This window comes from Podarcis raffonei, chromosome 15 (assembly GCF_027172205.1).
Source record: "Podarcis raffonei isolate rPodRaf1 chromosome 15, rPodRaf1.pri, whole genome shotgun sequence".
Classification (NCBI taxonomy): Eukaryota; Metazoa; Chordata; class Lepidosauria; order Squamata; family Lacertidae; genus Podarcis; species Podarcis raffonei.
This window is the reverse complement of record NC_070616.1, coordinates 43,946,518-43,970,233: the sequence shown is the minus strand read 5'-3', so window position 1 is coordinate 43,970,233 and position 23,716 is coordinate 43,946,518. Positions and strand designations below refer to the sequence as shown.

Genomic DNA, 23,716 nt, shown 5'->3' with positions numbered 1-23,716 from the left:
TTCCTTTATGTGGGAAGAAATGTTTCTCAATGCCTCTGCATATCCAGCCAGAAGAGGAAATAGCAGTGTACCACATAAACAGATGGACTGATGGGTAAACCAAACATAGGCTGACCTTTTACAAATGGAAAAAACCTCCAACCTACTCCTACTCAGACTCCAATGTGATCATATGTTTAATGTCATGTCTTAAGCATTTGTCAGTGAAGCACATCAGATCTGAATCTGGTATTTTAGATGAGCTTGAATTTTAGATGAGTTTGAATAAGGCCTTAATCATTTTCAGTATTTTAGATGAGTTTGAATAAGGCCTTAATCATTTTCAGTATTTTAGATGTGTTTGAATAAGGCCTTAATCATTTTAAGTACACTCAACCCAATGCCCTCTTTGAAATGAATGGGAGTTGTGCAGGAGTGCAGTTGTATTCTCACAATGCTTCTAGTCATTTTTACTTGCATTGTGCAAACAAATGATGCTCCCAGTGGATTTTTCTTTACTTATGTGACACAACTGTGTTTGTTTATTGGGGGGGGGGAGCCCTTTGGTATATTCTGTGAGGGTCACAGCACCAACAGAATTCTATAGTATTTGAATATCACTCATTTCCAAGATGCTTTATTTTCCCTATTTGTCACCATTCATTGGTCCAGACCTTGGGGGGATCTCTGTCCACTAGGAGGCAGGTTCTTTTAAAAGAAAGACTCTGCGGGGTTTGGACTAAGAGGCTCCTCCCTAGAGCCAGTCTTTCTGCTGCCTCTGCGCCCAATGGCCATGGACCACTGCCTGGTGAACAAGTAGGAGGATAATCCACAGGTAAGCACATTCTAAGTTTTCACATGTGTCTTTCAAAATGCTTAGAAATGAGGCTCTGCCTGTCTCCTCATATTCATACAGCTGATTCACATGCCGTGCTAAGCCATAATTTGTTTTAAACCATGGATTAATCCTGCAGCATAGCCTCCTTCAGATAGTGTGGCTTCTTGTGTTCTGCAAACCTGAATCATAGTTTTTTAAAAAAGAAACACAAGTGTTAAGCCAGAAATAAGCTAAAATTTTGTTTTTCACTTGTTTCTGGCTTAACATTCATGGCATGCTTGAAACAAACAAATCAGAGTTGCATTCACATGACACAAGAAGTTATGCCATGCCTTGTTTTTGTTTCTCGCAGCACCCACAGAAGCAAGCCATGCAGGGCATGCCATGGCAGCCATGTTCACTACTAACCCATGTTTTAAAACAAACTGGCTTATGAAGACACAGATCTTTCCAGAGTATGTGAAGTAATTGATGCATCTGAGCAGGTTCAGGATGCCATTCTTGTGTATCATTGATTGGGGGCCACATGACTTTCAGGCAATTGGTCTTCTAGTATAGCTCCTTCTAGAAATTGGGCGCTGACAATAAATCTCTTTTGAGTCTGTCTATTTCAGCCCCTTGATAGGTATCAAAAGTTGTTGCCTGTTAAAGTTTTCCCCAGGATTCTTAAATGTAACTTTTGCTCTCAATGATTTTAAGCCCTTTTGAGTGAATTGCGGTTTTCATTTGCTGAGCAGCACAGGTTCTTTGATGGCTTTGAGTACCCTAATTGCCCTTATTGATACTGAGCTTGGGTTCCATGTCTTGAATGAACAGCCCCATGCTTGGAGAATGCATAAAAGTTCTTTGTTTCTCATCTTTGACTTACTCTAAAGTGCCCAAAATATTGCACTAGAATATTATATGTTGTACAATGACTAAACCTGGCAGGACAGGAATTGGGGAAGTTGTGGGTTCCATGTTTTGCTGAACATTGCATCTCACCAGCCACTTCTGATGGCCAACATTCAGGGAAGAAGGAAGTTGTTGTCCAGCAACATATGGAGGCTTTAGGGTTCCATCCCCTTCTTAGATTCAGGCAGAGAGAGGAATAAGATGTTCTTTTAAAGACGTGCAAAATATTGCCTACATAGGCAAATACTTTGAAAATAAAATTCAGAACATATTTGTGTCCTTGGTGTGGTTGGTAACCTATGACATGTAAGCAAGTTCCTGGTTGATTTTAAAGGTTCTGAACATGAAAAGTCACCCCTTCTTAATACTTTGAATTCTAGACTTCCCCTTTATCTTCATATTAAAGCTGGTCTTTTCCCGAACTCAGGACTCTCCCTGAAGCACTGAGATGTATTGCCTGCAGCCAGAACGCCAGCTGGCAGATTAAAGTCTATGCACTCAAAGAAGAATGTAGAGAAATCAGGACTTTGCTATTGAACGTCATCCCTCATTGAGGAAAGAGAGCAGAGAGAGAGAGAGAGAGAGACTCCTGTAATGGAAACCATTCTGTTCCCTCAGGTTCTGTAGAAAAGAAGCAACAGAGAAGATCAATACGAACTCGCTCAGAGTCTGAGAAATCCACTGAAGTTGTGCCAAAGAAGAAGATCAAAAAGGAGCAGGTTGGCTTCCTCCATGTAGAGAGTTAAAATATACTGTATACATACTTTCTGTGGCTTAATACTGATGCCTTTTTATTTCTACCTACCCACCTGCCCCTCTATATCCCCCATTGGGTTTGCTTTTGGACTTCCCCTCCTGAGATCCTTTCCCTCAGTAAATATTGCTGTTAACTGATATCCCTTTTCAGCATCAATCACACTTTGGATAAATGGGAACACAGTGACCTCTTCATGAGCTGATACGTTTACTTTGGCTGTTTCTGTTACAAGCATAGTGATTTTATGTTTCAGTGTTTTCTCTGGAAATGCTACCAGCTTCTTTCTTGTCTTACCCTTGGTTTAGCTGCTGGTTTATACTGAGGTTTTAGTTTGTTTTCAAAGAAAAGCTAGATGGATTTGTTTGGTTACTCTTGAAAATTTACTATTAGCATAATCATTATTTAAAGGCTATAGCCTTTTATGTTAGCAGAAGGGGAAGAGCATCATGATGGGTTGATTTCGTTTTGTCCTTTAAGTAGAACCAACATGTACAGGGCATTCCTTTTTAAGGATACTGCTTTTGAAACTAGCCAGTTGTAAGTGAAGAGGAATAGGCAAGTTGCATACCACCCATGCGATATATGGATTTTGCAGGTCTCAAGAAGGTTATTGTCACTGTTTCAACTGTTTCAGTATGCTCCCATTTTAAATTTAAGGGCAACCCACCTTGAACCATATACACTATGTAATAAAGATTCTCTAACACGATTATTGCAAGGGCCAAGTAATGTTGGGGGGGGGGAACATTTCTTGCAATTACAATTCTAATAAACTTTAAGCGTGTTGCACATGATTTCTTGGTTAGCTGAAAGTCTTGAAAATACATCATCACCGTTCTATTTAAATATCCACTCTGTTGCTGCCCTGTTCAACATTTCTCTTGTTGGATTTCCAAAATGGTGGAAGTTAAAGGACTATGACTTCAGTGCAACTTTTTTCCTAAAGTGAATATTAAATATTGGGAAATAGCATATATAACTCTTGGCATCAATTGTTGCGGTTTCCCTTTTTAAATATGAAGCTGTAGTAATTTATATATTTTTAATTAACCATGGTACAAGAACCACATGCCATTGTTCCCCAAGTAGTCTTGCTTGCTTTATACTATGTAGCTAATTAAGACAACATAGTATATTGTACTCATGTTTTTCAGGAAGAGCATATGGCCAGCAAAACTTAATGGTCAGAGATGCACTGTAATGCATAAGCTTGGATGTGATATATGTTGAGAAAGGCGTCCTGATACCTTAGGATTCTGCAACCATATTTGTTTCCCAGGGTCGAGCTTTGTTGCAGTGAATTTCCAAATTTTTTCTGCATCCTTTCGGTTTTAAAATTATAACTGGAATTTTAATTACAAATGAGAGATGCAATGTTAATTCTGTTGCAGTGAGTGGTAGTGAAATACAAGTGATTGTTTAGATTTTATATTTGTATTATCAATTGTATCCTATACAAATCCTTCTATTGTATGTTTTTATCCATTGTACAACGAAATAAAATATTTTTAAAAAATTATAGAATAATCCTTAATAAATATCTATGAGACGTGTTTCTTACATGCACATATAACCAACCTGTGTAGATTTATTTATTTATTTATTTATTTATTTATTTATTTATTTATTTATTTATTTATTTAAAGTGGTAATTTTTAGCCTAAAAGCAAGATCTTAGCGAAAGCAGCTGCTTGCAACTACCAAATTCACAACTTGGGTGTACTCTGGAAGAAAGCTTGCCTTCCAATGTAGGATCCAAGACGCTGATACTTGAGGCCATGAAGTGCTTTCACAAGGTCGCCAACTTGCCTGCCCAAGCACTGTGCTGATGTTGCTGTATAGAGGCCTGCAATGCCTCCTGCTTCGCTCTGCCTTTGCAGCACTCTATACAGAGGAGCAGCCCATGGCCTCAGAAGCTCAAGTGCTTGCTGAGTGGAAGTGCCTTTTTTTAAAAAATGGGGCAGTAAGTTAAGCGTCACATGGAACTAGAGTGTCCTGTTTCTCTTTATTTTTCTTAGCCATTGTAGGGGTTTTCTGTAGCCCAAGGAGTGGCTGCTAAACCCCCTCTCCTGATTCCTGGACCAAAGATAAAGCCATTCCATCACTAAGTACACAAAGTGAATGATTTGAAGTAAACACAGTTCAGGGGAGGCGCCTCATCACCCAGTTCAGAGAAGGCAGCGTCACTTATCTCCATAAGAGGTGGATCAGAAACGACTTGCTGGGGTGGGGTGGGGTGGGGGTGGAGATGGCAACATGAGTTTCCCTTTTGCTAATTGCTTGCGTTGAAGTTTCATTTCCTCTGTTATACTAGGGAACAGGAAATTCCTCTATTAATTGCTTGTTTTCCTGTCCAAACAGGTGGAAACAGTCCCACAGACAACACTGAAGACTGGATTACAGAAAGGTGAGTAGTGCTGCTTATAACCCCAAACTTGGTATACAGCCTGTTTCATTTTTACTCATCTATGCCTTCCATGTTGTGTATGTAAGTAATACATGTAGGCATTGTAGTCCCACATCCAACAACCACCTGCCTAACCACCTCTTGCATATTTCAATGTGCACATCTGAATGGAGTGTAGGACTGTACTTCATTGCCTCAAGTCCTTCTTGTCCCCCTTTTCCATGCTACTTTATAGATTATTGGAGCGCTTACTAGGAAAATAGGACTGGGATTCACAGACTTTGCCCTGGTCTGAAGTCATTGCTTGCCACAATAAGAGTTTGCTTGCCAACTGGCTCATTCACCTACTGCCCAGTGGTAGCCAGATCAAATAAAAAGGGAATGAACCAGGTCCCTGAGCATAGGGACAACAGCATGCTTTTAAAGTTCTTTTTAAAAGCTTGCAAAAAAGCAGGGACACTCCTTCTTAATCTCTTGCATTAACAGTTAATGCAGTGAACATAAGATCCCACCTGGATAAGACCAGAAGCCCATCTAAAATTCCCACAGCAACTGATATTCAGAGACATCCTACCTCTGATGTTGGAGGTAATATTTATTTATTATTTAAAGAATTTTTAACATGCTGTTCAGCCGAAAAAGGCTTCTAGAGTGGCCAAAACATAACCAAATATAAGAAATGCTCAGAATCTAAAAGACAGAAACTCAAAAGGGATTGGGTGGAACAAAAAAGGAAAGAAGAATGTTCTTGTAATGACTGGCTGGAATGGAACAATTTGGAGAGGAGTTGGCGATCTTTCAGCAGATCCCATAGAGAGGTCCTCCCCCCCCCTCTCGCCTTATGGGATGGCTGTGGATAGATGACAGTTGAGGGAAGAGCCTGATGGATGTGGTCTCTCAGCAGAGTAGATGGATAGGCCCTGCGGTCCTGTCTCTCCTTCTGCTAGATCAATCAGGTCTGGTAGCATTGGATCTGTTGCACTGACCTACAAGAGCTAGGAAAAGTTTGGCAGGCAGGTAGGGATCAAAAGAACTAAATCAAATCAAAAGAGCTTTGTCGCTGGTTCCATGAGCCTCAGAAGCCTTTGGGCTTGTGTTTCTCAAACACTCATCTTGCATGTCACATGGAAAGCTGATTTGGTGCGGAGGTCTTGTTTCAGAGGAATGGGGTGGGTGAGAGAGTTTTTAAAAATTCTTTAGGCTTTCTTAAGTAGGCTTTCTTAAGAAGGCTGATCGCCGAAGAATTGATGCTTTTGAATTATGGTGCTGGAGAAGACTCTTGAGAGTCCCATGGACTGCAAGAAGCTCAAACGCATCCATTCTTAATGAAATCAGCCCTGAGTGCTCACTGGAAGGACAGATCGTGAAGCTGAGGCTCCAGTACTTTGGCCACCTCATGAGAAGAGAAGACTCCCTGGAGAAGACACTGATGCTGGGAAAGATGGAGGGCACAAGGAGAAGGGGGCGACAGAGGACGAGATGGTTGGATAGTGTTTTCGAGGTTACCAGCATGAGTTTGACCAAGCTGCGGGAGGTAGTGGAGGACAGATGTGCCTGGCGTGCTCTGGTCCATGGGGTCACGAAGAGTCGGACACGACTAAACGACTAAACAACAACAACAAGTAGTGTGATGGATTTTAGCCTTTGTCACTGGTGGCAAGGCAGGGACGAGACTTATTATTTCCAGCTCCTCTGTCCCCAATAACTGTCATTGAAATAGTTATGACCTTGGTCTTCTCTATCACACTACGTATGAACAAAAGGATGTCAATTCAATATAAGCTGGAAAATGTGTGTGGTGATAATTGCTTCTGGTGCAGCCTTTTGTGTATAAGAGCAGACAATTTGCGGAAAGTGTAAAAAGTATCCTTGCCAGGATGGCTCACTGTGACAGCTATAGGTCTGTTCCAACATTTCCCTGGCCCCTCTGAGAGAGGTTCGGAGGGTGGTGAGAAGGCAGAATACTTCTTTCTGTTGTCTCCCTCCCCACCATTTAAGGAATGCTCTCTCCTGGCAAGGGCCTCTGATGCCAACATGAACATCCTTTCAGTGCCAGGTTAAGATGCCTGTCTTCTCCAAGCATTTGAGGGAATCTGATTACCACTCTTACTGCTGTTTCTGTGCAAATATTATTTGGAGGGGAGGATGGTATTATTTTATTCTTAAATTTGATGATGCACTTAAAAAAAATCATGCAAGTCATTGAGACATTTTGTACTAGGTGACAAATAATCATTATAATAACAGCAATATGCCATTGATATGTGTAAACTGCCCCAAAGCCTACTGAAGAATAGGGTAAAAAAATCTATAAATAACACTATTCAACCCCCCTTTCTTGCTGCCTTTTAAAGCATGCTTTGAATTTTAGTTTTGTGGGGTTTAGCTTTGTAGGGTTGAGCATCATTGCCTCTTCCCTGACCTTTACGTGCTGTATAGCATTCAACTTCAGTTGTTTTTATTACTGTTTTAGTGCTTCTACTGTAAGCAGCCTTGAAAATATTTCATATTTAAAGACAGGTTATGGATGAATGAAATAAACACTATACAAAGCACCCTCACCCCCTGCTACTCCCTTCTTCTCCATGGTGCCTCCCAGATGTTGTGGATTCCCTACTCTCATCCAGTCCAACCAGCATGACCAGTGGTCATGAATGAGGGGAGATGTAGTCCTGCAGAGCACCCTGGGGGCTACCTCTGATCTATGGGTTGGAGTGACAATCTTTCAAAGAATTGGAGTTATCTTAGTGGACTAGTTGCAATTTTAAAAGCTTTTAAACTAAGTGTCTTGTCAGTTCCATCTCTGCATTTGTCTACCCAGCCCCTTAGTTTCTCCTTCAGTGTTTAATACATTTAAGAGATCTTTTAAGATTAATTCCAGTATGTTGTATTCAAGGTGCCAGTGAGATTTCAGATTCTTGTAAGCCTCTAAAGAAAAGGAGTCGTGCCTCAACAGATGTAGAACTGACTAGCTCAGCATACAGAGATACATCTGACTCTGATTCGAGAGGTCTTAATGATCCACAGGTACATGTTTTGTATTTCTTGATGTGCTTTGAAATGGGCAAATAACTGATGATAGTGAACTGTGCATAATTTCTCCTTGATTAGTCAGAGCATTTTACATTGAAAATGGGAAATGTAGGGAGTAGATTGGTGTTATGGACAGAGTTGCATATTTCAAAGATTCAGAACACATCCTAGCTACAACAATTAACTTACTCAGAATCTCAGCTACTGCTCCTTTCCTCCCTCTCTCTTAATTCATTTAGCAAGGTCCTATGGTTGTGAAAATACTCAGTTTTGCTCCTTTTGCTTCCTCCAACTGGCAGACTAAATTATTGAAAATAAGATGCTAAGTTCCATACCACACAATTCAGCTTTTCTTATTTCAGATTTTGGTGCAGTCCCCCCCCCCCAAGGCTGTGAGGTTTTCCTCATTTACACATTGTATTGATACAAATTTGGAAATGGCAGAACATACTATAGAGTTGATCTAAAATAAGAGAGAAGATTTCATAGAAAATTTCAATGTCTATCATATTATTATGGTTTTCTCTTTCAATCAGTGGCATTTATCTTTTGTAGCATTCCTTTTAAAAAGTTGGCAATATAAGTGGCTGTGGGCTTTTTCTTTTAGGGTAGCTTTGGAAAACAGTCAGACAGCCCTTCAGCTGCAGCAGATGCTGATGCTTCTGATGTACAATCCGTGGACTCAAGTTTATCAAGAAGAGGTTCTGGGACAAGTAAGAGAGACACAATATGTCAGGTAAATAAAAAGTGTGGCAGGATCAAGGCTGCAATCCTATACATGCACTCATAGGAGCAAGAGTGAGACTTACTTCAGAGTAAAAATCCACAGGATTGAGCTGCACTGCTTTCAGCTAAAACCTTTTGGACAACTCAAGGTCAGCACCATGCTAGGTAAAGGTAAAGGGACCCCTGACCATTAGGTCCAGTCGTGACTGACTCTGGGGTTGCGTTGCTCATCTCGCTTTATTGGCCGAGGGAGCCGGTGTACAGCTTCCGGGTCATGTGCCCAGCATGACTAAGCCACTTCTGGCGAACCAGAGCAGCGCACGGAAACACCTACATGATGTTTAAATCCCAGCATGGACTTGAAAGCTATTTAGCTGATTCAAGCCTTCGTTAAGAAATACAGTGGTACCTCGGGTTAAGTACTTAATTCATTCCAGAGGTCCGTTCTTAACCTGAAACTGTTCTTAACCTGAAGCACCACTTCAGCTAATGGGGCCTCCCGCTGCCTCCGTGCCCGGAGCACGATTTCTGTTCTCATCCTGAAGCAAAGTTCTTAACCCGAGGTACTATTTCTGGGTTAGCGGAGTCTGCAACCTGAAGCGTATGTAACCTGAAGCGTATGTAACCCGAGGTACCACTGTACTTCTCAACCTTGTTACATACCTTTGACTGCATTTCCCATAATATACCTCCAGCTAATTTTCTCTGCATTCGTACCTCTGGCAAAATTAAGGATTAGCCTTGCTTCTGATACTATGTAACTCTGAGTGCCCAGGATAAGTTCTTTCCTGCTTTTTTTGCTTGCAAATTAAGCAGAAAGTGGCTACTTTGCATTAGTGCTGGCCAAAATGCAACTGAATCACAGCTGTTCAGTGCATAATGAATTCCCATTTATTTTAGATCTCTATAGATCCAGAAAGCTTGAGGGCACTGACTCTGTAATTCCACATTATTGCTATTATTATCGTAATCATCATCCACATCCTTTTTAGGGGGGAAACATTTAGTTGTTATAACCATATGCTGAAACAAAAATTAAGCAACCATAACAATTTTTAACAGAATGGAAACAGGTCAAAATGCTCACCTCATTGAAAAATCCAGGTACTCTGCTAATGATAAAAAAGTAGCTGTTGTTATAACAGCGATAAAAACCCCTTAACAATCTAAAGCAATTCCCACTCGCATGTCATCAGATTGTCCTCTGCATCAATGAGAGACTATAAAATACCCCACCTTTCCTGCAAGGAGCTCAAGGTGACACATGTGGTTCTCCTCTTTCTCTCTTTATTCTCTGTGAGCCTGAGAAGCAGCAACTGGCCAGGGTCACTCAGTAAGCTCTAGGGTTGAGTGGTGATTCAAATTTGAATCTTCCAGGTCTCCCAAGTCCAACACTGGTTGTCTTGAGGGAGGCTGGCAAATACCAAGAGGCAAGCACAATAGGCATCTTTGGTAACAGCAACCGCAGGATACAATATAATGTGAACACAGTCTAAGATTCTAAGTTTCCTTGATCCTGGTAGTTGTATCTTAGACAGAGACAAAACTATCCTTTAAATGCTCTGTCCAAAGGTCACTAGGGGTTGCACTGATTACAACATATAATACAGATTTGTGATAGTTTTCAAGCACATGCCTACATGTGCCCTCTCAAAACTAAGTGTCCTACTGAGTTCAATGATGCTTACTCCCAGGTAAGTGAGTATAGGCTTGCAGCCTTAAAGTCATGAATTGGGAGAATAACCTCTGATAGGTCATATCTAGAGTAGGGATGTTTGAGGAATTTAGTTTTTGTGAATTTGGATGCAAACTGATACACATTTCCTGCACTAATAGGTGGATTGGAATATAATTAGCCTTCAAATTTAGCACTTCTTTGAATTTTGTGATATGTTCTTTGCTCAAAAAAGGTGTTAAAATGTGTTTAAAATATGTATCTTAGAATAAAATGTTTAGAATGATGTATATTTTAAAATAAATATAAATATGCATTTTCCTGTGGATTCTAAACAGGACTTACAAATGAACACATGCAGGATAGACATGGTCTGGAAATAGACTGTCCTATCCACCACTAATTTAGAATACAACCAGGTGCTGAGAAGTGGGAGCAGTGAGAAGAGATGAAGAAGAAATGAATAAGACTGTAGTGGATTCAGTGCACTGAAAGGAAAATATGGGGAGTGAATGGCAGTAGAAGGGGTAGAAATATTAGGCAAGACTCCAGGACTAAGCAGGTTATGGCAGGGTGTCAAGGGATTCGCCTATAAGCCTAATATATCTCAGATTGGTAATGGTCTTAGCCAGGCACTACTTTTTAGAAGACTTGACATTTAGAAAACATGATATTGCAACCTTATCTGAAGGGCCCTGGGCATAATCTGCAAAGCAGCAGACTTGAATCAAACAGAACTGGGTTGAAGACCAGAATCCTTACATTACATTGACATTGACGGCTACCCTAGTAATCAGTATTTAAAGACCATTTTAATGGTGAACTTCAAGGGATCAAATTACTTTAGTTTAGTAATCCTTACAATAGTCCTATAAGGCTGGTCAGCATTATTTTAAAACAATTTTTTTTTTCCTTCCAGTAGCACCTTAAAGACCAACTAAGTTAGTTCTTGGTATGAGCTTTCGTGTGCATGCACACTTCTTCAGATACCTGGTATCTGAAGCCACTGTTTCTACTCAAGTAGAAACCATACTTCACCTTATAAATGTTTGTTAAAAGAGTGGAGAAAATATTGGTTTGATCACATTCACCCAATGATAGGAATAGAGCTGAAGCAGAGTAGTGTTACCAGGTTCTTGACATCATTACTGCTCTGGAGTCTGCCATTTGACTTGGGCAAAGTACCCAGGGTCACCAACGGAGTCGCAAGGATCTGTGAGGGTTGCCCTCTGCCTTGGTGTGCTCCTCGTGTCTTGCAACCTCCTGACCGTGGGGCTGCCTTATTCCAGCAATGCAGGACTAGTTTCTTTCAAATGTAGGGCCTTGAAATGGGCTTACTCTGCTCCCTGTTTCTGGTGGCCCCAACAGTTGGTCTTCAAGCCTCCTCCCATCTAGCTAGCCCAGCCACTTCATCTGAAGAATCTTGGTCACACCAGCCCAGTACTTTTCAACCAGTGCTTCTTGACATACCAAAAAAATATGACCTGTAGAAGAGTCCTGTGCTAGACAGTGATGGAACCTTGCAGGGTTGTGTGGTGTCCCCCTCTTTTAGCTTTAGCTCTGATTGCTTACATTGAATATTTAAAACCTCTGGTTGTTATGATCACATATTCATTATTTTCTCTTAAGATTTGTGAAAGTTCTGGTGAATCTCTGGTGTCCTGTGAAGGAGAATGCTGCAGGGTCTTCCATACAGAATGCCTAGGATTGAGCTCACAGCCTGATGGGAAGTTCATCTGCCTGGAGTGCAAAAATGGTAAATGAGGGAATGACTTCCACCTTGTGAATTCTCCTGGTAGGAGTTCTGGAGGCTCTTGTTCAGCTTGGCTGTTGTGTTCCTGTCCTGGAGGGTTCACTAGCAAATATATTGGCTTCCCGTGTGTGTGTGTGTGTGTGTGTGTGTGTGTGTGTGTGTGTGAAAGCACATTAAACTATTCAGGTTTCCCAGCCTGGATCTTGCTCTGTGGCACTATCTTGGCTAATTTGCTCCTTCTTTTCTAGCCACCGTCCATTAACTCAGCTTCCCCCCTTGCCACCCACTTTCTATTCGTACTGAGTAACTGGGGGAAATCGCCTTCATGGTCAGCTTTCTCAGCCTCAGAAAGCTGGCAGGAATATACAGTTGTCTTCCTTTCCCATCCACTCTGTCTGAAGAAGTCTACAGAGACCTAGGGCAGCTACTACCTGTCATGGCTGCTTTGTTTTATATTCTCAGAATGTTTTACCCTAGGCTGGTCCTCTTTATTTCTCTTTTCTAAAGGACAGCATACATGCTTTTCCTGCAAGCTGCCTGGCAAAGACGTGAAACGCTGCTCTGTCAATGCCTGTGGCAAATTTTATCACGAGGTCTGCATCCGCAAGTTTGCTACGGCTGTTTTTGAGTCCCGAGGATTCCGTTGCCCCCAACACTGCTGTACTGCCTGCTCCATGGAGAAGGATATTCATAAAGCGAGCAAAGGTAAGATTCTTACTTGTTGTCTTTGGAGAAGAGCAGGAAACTGCAGACTCTCTGATGTGTTGCAGCAACAACCCCAAGGCGCTTAGACTGCTGCAGTTACCACTCAGCCTGTTTAGCTTGACCCTGGAAATAGGAAGAGCAGCATCAGGGACACTCTTCATAGCTGCCGTTAAGGCAACCTGATAATGCAGGCCCAGGTATCCTGATACAAGGCTTCCCTGTGGTCCTTGAATTCCCTTGGAGAATGTGCTGTTTTATTCTCCCATGGCACAAGGGCAGCCTGGTGTATCATACCTTGACGTTCATGCTGTGATGAATGGCAGGTCAGAAATCTTTTATATAATTAAAAAATGGTGTTGGTGGCCTTGAATTGAGGCTACCAATTCCTGTAGTTGGCTTGTGATGGAGGAACCCATTGCCAAGATCTGAAAGTGGATCAGCACATATTAGTCATACTCATTAACTTCAGTGGGTCTGTTTTGAGTTAAACTTAGTTGAGTGCCACACAAAGCCACTTGGCAGCATATTTGTTTCACTGGTGAAATGTTTTCTTGTTGTGTAACAAGTTTTCACTATCCCAGCTGTTGTGTTGGATTCTTGCGCAACATTCAAACACCCGTCCACCAGTGTAAGACTCCTTGCACTAATGGATGGAGAAGGTTTGATGCAACTTAAAATATCTGTATGTTTTCCTGCTCGTGCACCAGACATGCCGGTATGCTGAGCTAGTCTCAGATTGTTATCATATCAGCAAGAAACTCAGCCAGGCACTTAATACGGGTGGCCATATTTCTGTTCTGGTTCTATCCAAGGAGTGAGAAGTAGTTACTGTATTAACCTGTCTTGATGGCCTCTGGCTGTTTTTCATTGCTGTTGGCAGTGAACAAGAGAAGCCAAATATTAGGCCATCAACAAGTATAGCAGAGCTTGTTTCATTTTATTTTCAGTTACTTAACAGAATTTGCAGAGACCTTTTGGTACAGCAGACATAAAACCTGTACAGTAGGATGTGAAAAGAAGTGACATTATATTTTGCTTGGTTATTGATAGCTTTTGTGTAAAACAATCTGTGTACCCTGTGCGTGCAGAAAAGTGGAGCTGTCACTTAAAGAAGAAGGGATAGCTGGAGGATTGCTCAATTGGGTTGAGGTACAGAAACACACCTGCCTAACAAACATCCATTAGCGTTCCTAGCAGCCTTTATTGAATTAGGCCTGAGTTAGCTAGAATACATTTGAGATAAGCTATAGAGCAGGGCTGGGGAACCTGCAGCTCATGGGCCTAATGAGGCCCACCAGGCCATCTTGGCCAAGCCATGACCCCAACCCTACACATGTCATCAGGTGTGGGACAGGAGAAGGCACAGCTGCACCAAAGGGGGTTTGCACGCACTGTTAATCAGCAGCACCTGCACAGCCCTTTGCAAGAGATGATCACCTGATTGCCAGGATTTGGTAAGTGCCACACGGCTGTGTAAGTCCCAGCAGTCAGCTGATTGTCTGTGTGCCCACCTGTCATACTTTACATTGGGGGGGGGGCATAGAGATAAGGATCCAGCCCATCAGCCAGGTTCTGTTCCTCACCCTTGTTGTAGAGCATATGAATTCTCAGCCACAAAAAGGCACGTCAGATAGGGACTCTCAAGACTTTGGTGTACTGAGGCTCTTTTAGGTTGAAAGGGGGGGGGGGGAATCTCAGCCTCATCAAGATTAGTCAAAGCAAAGAAAAGGTTGACTCTTCTGCTAATGGCCCTCACTCTTGCAGCGGTGGAGCCATGTGGACAGAAAGGGTCTTTACCGTGCTTTTGATGTGCAGGTGAAAGAGAGATTCTTTGGGAAATACTGGTGGTATTCACTGCTCCCTGTGTTGACAACCCAGCCATCTAGTTTTTCTAGATGTGGGAGAGTGGAAGGCCAGATTCAGGGCACGAAAGCCTCACTTTGCAGGGGTGTGTGTGTGTGTGTGTAAGTGTGTAAGTAAATCTACTCTGATTCTGAGTTTGCAGCAGGTGTTTCAAGCTGTCTTCATAGACATGAGCACTAAAAATGTCTTTATTTATTTATGGAAGCTGAGGTTCTTGGGAACCTGACCTCTGAGCATGATATGATGTGCTAGATCTTTTCTGCACTCCTATGGAATAATCCCAATATGAATTTGGCTGTGCCCATTTACGGCTCATGTTAGGATTATCCAAAACAGGTTCTCCCCAGGGTGTGGGTGGAGTTGCACCCCTAGGGATGCAAAATGTCATTGCTTTTTGAAAACTGTTACATCATTATTAGGTATATCAAATGAAAATCAAAACTTCATTGCAGACTTTGAAGTCTGTAGCCATGTTCTAAACATACTGTCCTATGGTCCATTTTATATTAAACAGGTCGCATGGTGAGATGTTTGAGATGCCCCATTGCCTATCACTCGGGAGATGGCTGTATTGCTGCAGGAAGTTTGTTTGTGTCATCCCACATTCTCATCTGTAGTAACCATTCCAAAAGGAGCAATCACTCTTCATCAGCTGTAAATGTAGGCTTTTGTTTCGTTTGTGCAAGAGGTGAGCTCTGTTTTTTTGTCTTCCTCTGTTTATATCTTTGGTGTTCAGTCCTTGATTTTGTTAAAAACTGAACTGTGAACCCCCACACCCCCACTCCCACCCCTTCTGCTCTGGGGGAATTATTTTTGTTCTCAAGTTTCCTCCTTGGCTATTGGATGTAGCATATTAATTTTCTACAGGCGTTTAGCTGCTAGTGCCCATTCTTAGACACGTTAGGAAGGATACCAAGGTGGTGCCTTCTGCTTCCAGGTGGGGTGGGGGGAGCCTGTGGCAAAGTCCCTGATGCCAGCGGCTGGAATTCTAATACTGACTTTTCCAGTCACTTTTGGCAGCCATGAATGTGTTCAGTTCATCGTGTAAATCAAAACTGATCCTGCAGGTGGGTGGGTTATTCATAGATTAGAAAAAGGTCCCTTTTCAACCATGAAATACTTTTAAATATGAGTTAGAGGAAACACCACTTTTTAAGCTAAATATAAGTAGGAAGAGACTTCTGTTCTCTAATTCTAGTAGTTCTGAATCCTCCTTTACAAATTTTACCAATTTAAAGCATGGAGACTAGAATTGCATACACTTTGCTGGGAGTAAACATGGCTAGGATTGTACAGTAAGTTCTTTGTCATTTACTTGTTTTAGTCAATGATAACCCAGCAAGATTAGCTGTATAGATGTAAAATGAGCTTATGTATAGTGCATTGTAGTATACCAGCAATGTGGTAGTAAATTTCACATGAGCAGTTATGGAAGTCAGTTCTAGGAAGAGGGAATAACTGAGCTGTGACTCTTAAATTGTATTCAGTGGATGCAGGCAGTGATTTAGACAAGAACAGGCTTCCTCAGCCTCGGCCCTCCAGATGTTTTGAGACTACAATTCCCATCATATCTGACCACTGGTCCTGCTAGCTAGGGATAATGGAAGTTGTAGGCCAAAAACATCTGGAGGGCCGAGGTTGAGGAAGCCTGGACTAGAATCTAACAGGTACTGACAGCAACTACCTTTGCCCTGTTGAAATGAGAAGAATATACCTGCATTGCCTGGTAGAATGCACCCCTTTCTGCTTGATTCCCCAAAGTTTCATCAATAGATGTCAATTAAAATTATTTTTCTGAATGTTGTTTGTAAAGGCAGGTGAAGGGGAGAGAGAGAGACATACAGAGACAGAGAACATAAACAGATGTGGTGGAAATAACTATTTCATTTCCTCCTTGGGATATATTACATACAGGAGAGGCAATGATGCTGACACAGGGCATGGAGGTAAACAGGAGACAAAGTTCATGTCCCTTTAAATAAATTTAATTTTTTCCAGAGGAATGGCGCCTGAAGGCTCAGAGGGAAACAGTAAGTTTTAGAGTGTTGAGCTTGAGCAGGGGTCCTTGGAGCAGTAAGAAAACCAAATAATTTCCAACATCTGGAGTGAATGGATCTAACTCCTTTTCAGCATGTTGTGACTGTCCTAAGCAGTCTTCATGCCAATGGAGTCACAGTTGTGGGCACAAACTATTTGCATATCTCTAGTGTTGTTTGCTTCAGTTTCCTTTTACCTGTTGGGGTTGGGGGTTACTTCTTAGCTACCTTTCCCTCCAACTTTAAGATTGACTTCACTTTCATATTTACAAGCATGATTTAAAAAAAAATACATCTGATAGGCGATCAAATTTAAAATAGCTAGAAATATCTAATATACAAGATCAAAACTTCTTAAATGGGTTGGCTGTTGCTAGCTTTTCCAAAACTTGTAGTTTTTAGATTCCAGCTCTTTTAGTGTTCAGAAAGGCAGGTGGCCACTTTGGTCATCCTACACTCCAGTCCTAAGTTAATTACATCACACTATGATTTCTGCCTACCTCTCTGGTCTGGGTTGGGTAAATTCTCCTGAACTTCTACTTTAGGACAGACAGAGGGAGTAGCTCTTTTGTTCTTATATCAAAAGGAGAATTAGCTGGTAATTTAAATGCTCTTAAGTAGCTAGTCATTTTAATTACTGTTCTGTATTGCTTTCAAAAGATTTTATGCCCTGATATTTTGCAAGGGGGTGGTATGTAAATAAATCTATAAATAAAGAAAACAAAACATATGAATTCAAGCAGCCAAAAGGCATAGACAGCCACATTAGAATAGGACTTGGTGCCTCAGTCGCTGCAGTGCTCAGGTTTCCCTCTTCATATGGGAAGATGCTGCACATGCTGTTGCATCGAGAAGCTTTCACATGGGGGCTCATAATCTTCATGGGTTGCCCCAGTTCACTGGAGAACCATTTGCCAACCTCCTGATGTGGAGACTGTCTACGTGGTTGAGCCAGTGCCCAAGGCAAGGCACCATGCCGACACTTTTTGAGCAGTTTCTGTCTTGGAGATGGTGACATAAACATTTTCTCTGAGAAATTACAGTTGGCCTTCAGAATGGTGAAATTTGCTCTGTTGCAGTACTTGTGCAGTGAAGGAATAGCTTGTAGATTTCTACTTCCTAATTGAAAATTCTTTGCACGTTTTAAGATATATACACACTATTTCTGAAAAGCTTTGTTGGATAGAAGGCTATTGACAAGGTTTGCAGGGTGAGTTGTGGTTGCTACAGTAATAGAGTGCTGATGCAAACAACAGTGTATTTATTAGATATGCACAACCTCTGATTACTGTTCTTTCTAGGCCGTTGCCTTCTCAGGTTCATGGTTTCAGTTGTCCTTGGAAACTTTCATGGGGTGAATGGGGATGCTGGTACATTTTGTTCTCTCTTTCATAAAAGTTGTTTCCCTTCCCAAATTTACTGGTTTTGATGTTGAGCAGTATTCTTCAAAAGCACAGCGATGTCTGTTGTGTTTCAAATTGCTCTGTCTGCTAGGACAGTCTAGTCTATAGGTAAAAACATTAGGTGTGCTATTAATCGTTGAAGTGTAAGGGAAGTGAAAAAAGGGAAAGTGTGGTTTTTGCCAAAAAAATTGTTACAGTTGACATTTTTAGTTTGGGGAAAAGGAAGCATGCAGAGTGGGTTGATTCCTTCTACCACCCAGGAAGGCAGAGGACATGTGATCAAACTTTTCATCCTAGCCTTGTAGATTCCTCCTCTGCTTGCTTCCTGCTTTTGTGCAGCCAACTGCTGGGGTCCTGTCATGCCTGAGGCTGTCACTACAAAATTTCAAGGCCAGCCAACAACAACAACAGAGGAGTCTGAGGAGTACTGACCTGCCCTCCAGCTCAGCTGATGCAAAGGGATAGCAAAGCAGGAGGAGGGTGCTCTCAGCACCATTATCTCAGCCTCTGCATCTTTGTATCAGGTGTCATCTGCAGATGGGGAAAAAACATTTATATGGCAGTCCCTTTTCAGAGGATAGCAGGGCATCAAGCAGCTAACTCACATAGCTGCCTGCAGCTGACTTTAGCAGAATGCAGTGCCTTTTCAAAAATGCACCACAACTGCTCAAATGCCACACCCCATGTCTTCTTTGGGGTCTCCCTCCTCCATGGCTACTAAGTCCTTCACCTCCAGCCTTTTTTTTTTAAACTGAGGAACAATTTATTCATAGAATTTATGGGCTGTTATTGATGATTTCACCAATTAAATGTTAAAACAAAACAAAGAAGATAGATAGAAGATAGATTTCAAAAACATTTTAGAATGGCATCAGCACATTCAGAGTTTTCTGTCTCCCCCAGACAGGAGGGATAGCTAGAAGCCAGACAAAAGCCCCCAGCTAAACATGTTCATGCTGCTTGTTCACTGTTTATCAGAGGAACCTAATCAGTATTCGCCTGAACTCACACCTGCTGGCTTTCTATCCTCCTGCAGAATGTTGCCTCTCAGGGCTTCCCCTACAGGCACCTCATTCTCCCCTCTTAATCAAGGGCCCTTCCAACAACAGAGTAGCTTGAAGAAGGGAGCTAGAGAAGGGTCACTTGGCAGCAGAACTAATGGGTAATCCACTACCAGACTTACTCATAATTATGATATTTTGCCTTTATTAGCAAAAGCCTTATTGTCACTTGGTTTACAACCTTGGCTCCTCAGCCATCTCAAATGAGTTCCAGAGGCGTACTGGTGTTTTCTGAGTTCTGGTCAGCCTCCAAGGAAGTGCTCTTCCTCCTCCTCCTCTTCAGATGGTAGACTTGGAATGGGCTAGCTCCTTACAGAGCAAAAAGGCTGCTAAACTAGCTCACAGGTTCTACACTCTTTCTTCCCAACCAATGGAAAAACTAGAAATCCCAGTAGTAGATTCCCTGGGGACAGTCTTGTTGTCATGTGCTCTCTTACCTATGGATAATGAATGTTGCATTAAGAGCCTATTGAAAAGAAATCCAATGTGGCAGTCAAGAAATCTCATTCAGACTAAGCCCTGGCTTTAAGAGCCACTTCTACTTTCATTCTTTAATTATCATTTTATTTCTCTGACTTGCAAACCTTCAAAACAAGGATTTGGATGATAGAATCCTCCATAGAGCATTGAGAAGGCTGGCCAAGGCCTTGGCATTCATTGTAGATCCCACCCTGAATGCTTTGCCATTTTTCACCAGGCGATCACTGCTACTCTGTGAGTAGCAGTTCACCACCCACCTCCCATTTTAATCAGTGCCCTTTAACAGGATTTGTCTCTTTGGTGATGTGTACTCAAGCAACCCCTTGTAGAAACAAAGGACAAATGCATCCCAACAGGGGAGGGACAGCCTAGATATACTTATTACTCATTTCACCTCAGTAAAAGCTCATTTCACCACAGGGATTATAGAAACTGAAGCCCACATGGTGACACATATTCTAGGGCAGACCTGCTGAGCTGCCAGCCTTCCTCCAGTGGGAAGAAGATTGAAGTTGTTTCTCCTCACCTAGGAACCCTAATTGGACAACTGGGTGTTAAACCCAGTCACAGAATTTTAGTCCAGACCAAAAGACTGTTTTTGACCATGGCCAGCCTTCTGGTCGGAGGTGAAACAGGTCATAACATCATCCAGAATCTGTTAGAAATAGGGGTCATTGAGCCAGTTCCCTCAGAGGAATAATTATCTGCTTTAGTCAGTCATCTTTGTTGACTCAAAGGAAAGAGGGAACTGGATGTCCATATTGGAATTGGAATATGTAAACAGTGTCAGGATTTATTGCAAGTTCAGGATGGAGTCCCTCAGGACCACCAGGGAGGCAATTCACAAAGTGGACTCCATAGATTTAACAGGGCCATGCCTTCATATCCCCATATCCTCTCTGTTTGGGCAACTCCTGAGCTTTGTATACCAGCAAACAGGTAGACACTGATATCGGTAGCATCCTTTCACTTCCTGCTCTTTGGGTCTTTATCCAGGAACAGAGCACGACAGGACTTACAGAAAACTTTGGCTTCATTATAAACAAGCACAAAAGCCATCTCTACCCACCCAGAAAGTTATGGCACATGGGAGCAGTTCTAGACCCAGAAAAAAGAATTTAATGTGCTTTTCACAGGAGAGAAACCAGAACTTTCTTGCAAACCTCACACCACTGCTTTATCTAGCAGTGCTCCTCTCATAGAGATTTGCAGGGCAGCCATATAGAAATCCTTCATGTTCACCAAACATTTTTACCTCCACTGAGTTGGCTTTGGGGGAGAGAGTGCTCTAGCGTGTTCTCCCTCTGCTTGAACTTCAGCCACTGTTCATTTTCTGTTTCCCTCCCTGGTGATCAGGGCAGCTTTTGCACACATCACACTATCGGATGTTCCTTTACTCTAAACTGAGAAAGGAACTTGGGGCATTTATCTTCTTTTGGGGTGAACAAGGCATCCAAGGCTCACTCTACCACAGCCAACCTCTAGCACTTATTAGACACTCCTGAACAGTTACATCTGCTGAGGCCTCCGGCTGGCATCAGGTCCCCTGCAGCTCCAGTTCTTTACACTTCTCAGCAAACTCTTCCTCAGGCTTGGCCATAGGGCAGAACAGAGAAGGAGTCTACATGACCAGGCTGAACTGCAAAGGTTTGCTCACAAGTTCTCTAATTTTCTGGGTGGTAAGAGTCAGCCCACCTGATTGGGTTTTTCTTCACTCCAAACCAGAAGGAACCTTCATGGTAAGTGTCCAATGTTCCTTTTGTATTGTGTTTTAGTGAACATAATAATGGGACTCCCATCAGCTCCAACTAGCACAGCGGGCTAAATGGGCTCTTGTGTGATCCAAAGGCACACAGGATGGCACATTAATACCCTGCCTGCTCCCTGACTAATGACATTCTGTCAGTCCCATCAACCTCACAAGCACATGGGGGGGTGCACCAGAGATAGAGCTTCATCTGTGGCTGGTCCCATATTGTGGAATTCCCTCTCAGGAGAGGCTAGACTGGCTCCCTCTTTGCTATCCTTACAGACGATGCTGGTCACTGGGCTGATGTAAGGGCACATCGGATTTCAATTGCTACTTCTAAATGTGTTTTGATATATTTAAACTATTGGGTTTACTAGTTAATTTTTATTACTGTATATTTTGTGATGCTATTTTTTAATGTTGGAAGCCGCCTTGAATCCCAACATGAGAGAAAGGTGGAATAGTAACACATTGAATAATAAGAACAAGGACTTTATTGTACGTTGACTTGTTGATCTGGTTTTCACAGAGATGTATTTCTTGAGGGTTCTGTAATGAAGGCTGTAATCCAAGGCACAGTTACCTTGAAGTTAAGAGGGCTTACTTCTAAGTAGGCATGTTTAGGATTTTTAAAAAAAAATGCATTGAAGAATAGCTTTCAGTACATTGCAGCTATATCCTGCATTTACTTTTGAGAAGTATTGATCACTGTTAGGAACACGTGTTTCAGAGACAACAACTTTGGAAGTGTAGCAAGGCTTTGAGAGAGTATAGTGTAGCCTTGCCGTGCGAGGGTCTAAAATGGAGACTTGTCCCAAATCTGAGTAAAATGGATGAATTCTTAGCTTTTGTAATAAAATTTTAAGATTCCCAAAGTGTTCTGTTGATTATCATGTGTGCCTTCTGTAGTTTGAAGACAAAAGTTTATGTTGGCCACATTTCCATGTAATGCTAACCCCAAAATTCTGGGGTGCTTTGCTGCTAGCAAAAAAGAGGTGTAAAGCTAACCAGAATTTTAGTGGCCTACAGTGTTAATTTTGCTGCATGGTTTATAATCAAGTTTATAATGATTTTTTCTTGATCTTTCTCTGGATTTGCCTCCTAGCTTGGCTGATAACAGTTCTAGTAAATACTGGGGTCCCTGAGAACAAATACAATTCAGACATCTCATGATAACTCTTTGTGCGTTTCTCCTCAACATATGTGCATTTTTGTGTAGGAAACCAACATTTAATGTTGAGACTGCAGTATGCACTTCATAACATAAGCTTTTTAAATGGGACTGGCATGCGTGGAATGATTAACTTAGCATGGCTTGCCTCCCTTGCCGTAGTCATCAGAGGAATAGACTTCAGGTTCTTCCTATGAAGCATTTGCACAAGAATCTTGGGGCTGTATCCAGTGTTTTTCTTACTCAGTAACTTAGGTCCATTAATTTCAGTGGGTATGCTCTAAGTGAATTAGTTGTATATGGCCCCTTTTTCTTGAAAGATCGTGCTCTCTAGCATGTAGATTCCATGCTGCATAGATGTGCACTGATCAGTATGTATGTTTTACACTTTTAATTTGTGTAAGGAGGAAGAAGTAAAGAAAGAAAAAGTTCTGTTGAAGCTGGAAGTCAGGAGAAATTGTCCCCTTTGCCATGAGAGTTGCCAAACCTAGGATGCTTTGGTTGAGGAGGCTTTTGGTTAAATCATGATTTGTGTCCTGCAGTTGTTTCTGGAAAAGTCATTTTATTATTTTCCATCCCTTTTGTATATTGGGGTCTTTCCTTAGTCACTGGAGACTGGTAAAAATTAAACTATGCTCCAGTGTTAACTTACTGGAGAGAAATCTCAATCTGGTGAGACTCTCTAAAATATATCCGTGTGGGGTACTGTGGGGGGGGGGAGTAGTGGCTGCATTTTCACATGAATGGTTTGCTATGTATGTGCAGATGACTTGTGCTTTGCTGCTTCACTAGTGGCTACAACAAATCACAATCCCTGTGCAAGGTTACCTTCAACCTGGGAACGTGCTTTATTTCACTCCAGACAAGCTATGATCTGAGGCTGAGGTTTGTTCATGTCTCTGCAGGGGTGGTTTGCTAGAGCCCTGGTTTGGACATAATGCTGTTCCCATTCCTGCCAGGGCAGACGTGAAGCAGGAGCCACCTGCATGTTCCATGGCAAACCGCTCACGATGGTTTACCATGACAGGTGAAATGTCTGATCCCCATTTTACTGCATTTATTTGATCATGATGCCTCCCTTACACCACAACCATCCAACCCCCCTACTCATTCTTCCCAATGATGATTTGGGGAAAGGAATACTCAAATAAACATGGCACATCAATCAGATGTTGTTGAGTCTAA

General features: G+C 42.0%; 1 protein-coding gene across 12 annotated transcripts in view; it reads left to right on the top strand.

The window, feature by feature from the left end:
* NSD3 (nuclear receptor binding SET domain protein 3) overlaps window positions 1-23,716 on the top strand; it is an 87,273-nt gene that overhangs the window by 39,922 nt on the left and 23,635 nt on the right. For 2 of the 12 annotated variants that reach the window (XM_053367763.1, XM_053367761.1), the window contains exons 8-15: window positions 2,330-2,430; window positions 4,830-4,875; window positions 5,362-5,463; window positions 7,772-7,902; window positions 8,516-8,644; window positions 11,939-12,065; window positions 12,570-12,767; window positions 15,145-15,318. In XM_053367763.1, the coding sequence (XP_053223738.1) occupies window positions 2,330-2,430; window positions 4,830-4,875; window positions 5,362-5,463; window positions 7,772-7,902; window positions 8,516-8,644; window positions 11,939-12,065; window positions 12,570-12,767; window positions 15,145-15,318 (1,008 nt within the window). Of the gene's footprint in view, window positions 1-643; window positions 815-2,138; window positions 4,042-4,829; window positions 4,876-5,361; window positions 5,464-7,771; window positions 7,903-8,515; window positions 8,645-11,938; window positions 12,066-12,569; window positions 12,768-15,144; window positions 15,319-16,443; window positions 16,571-23,716 lie in introns of those variants that run through there. The other 10 variants (XM_053367764.1, XM_053367762.1, XM_053367765.1 and 7 more) reach the window with 9 other exon arrangements.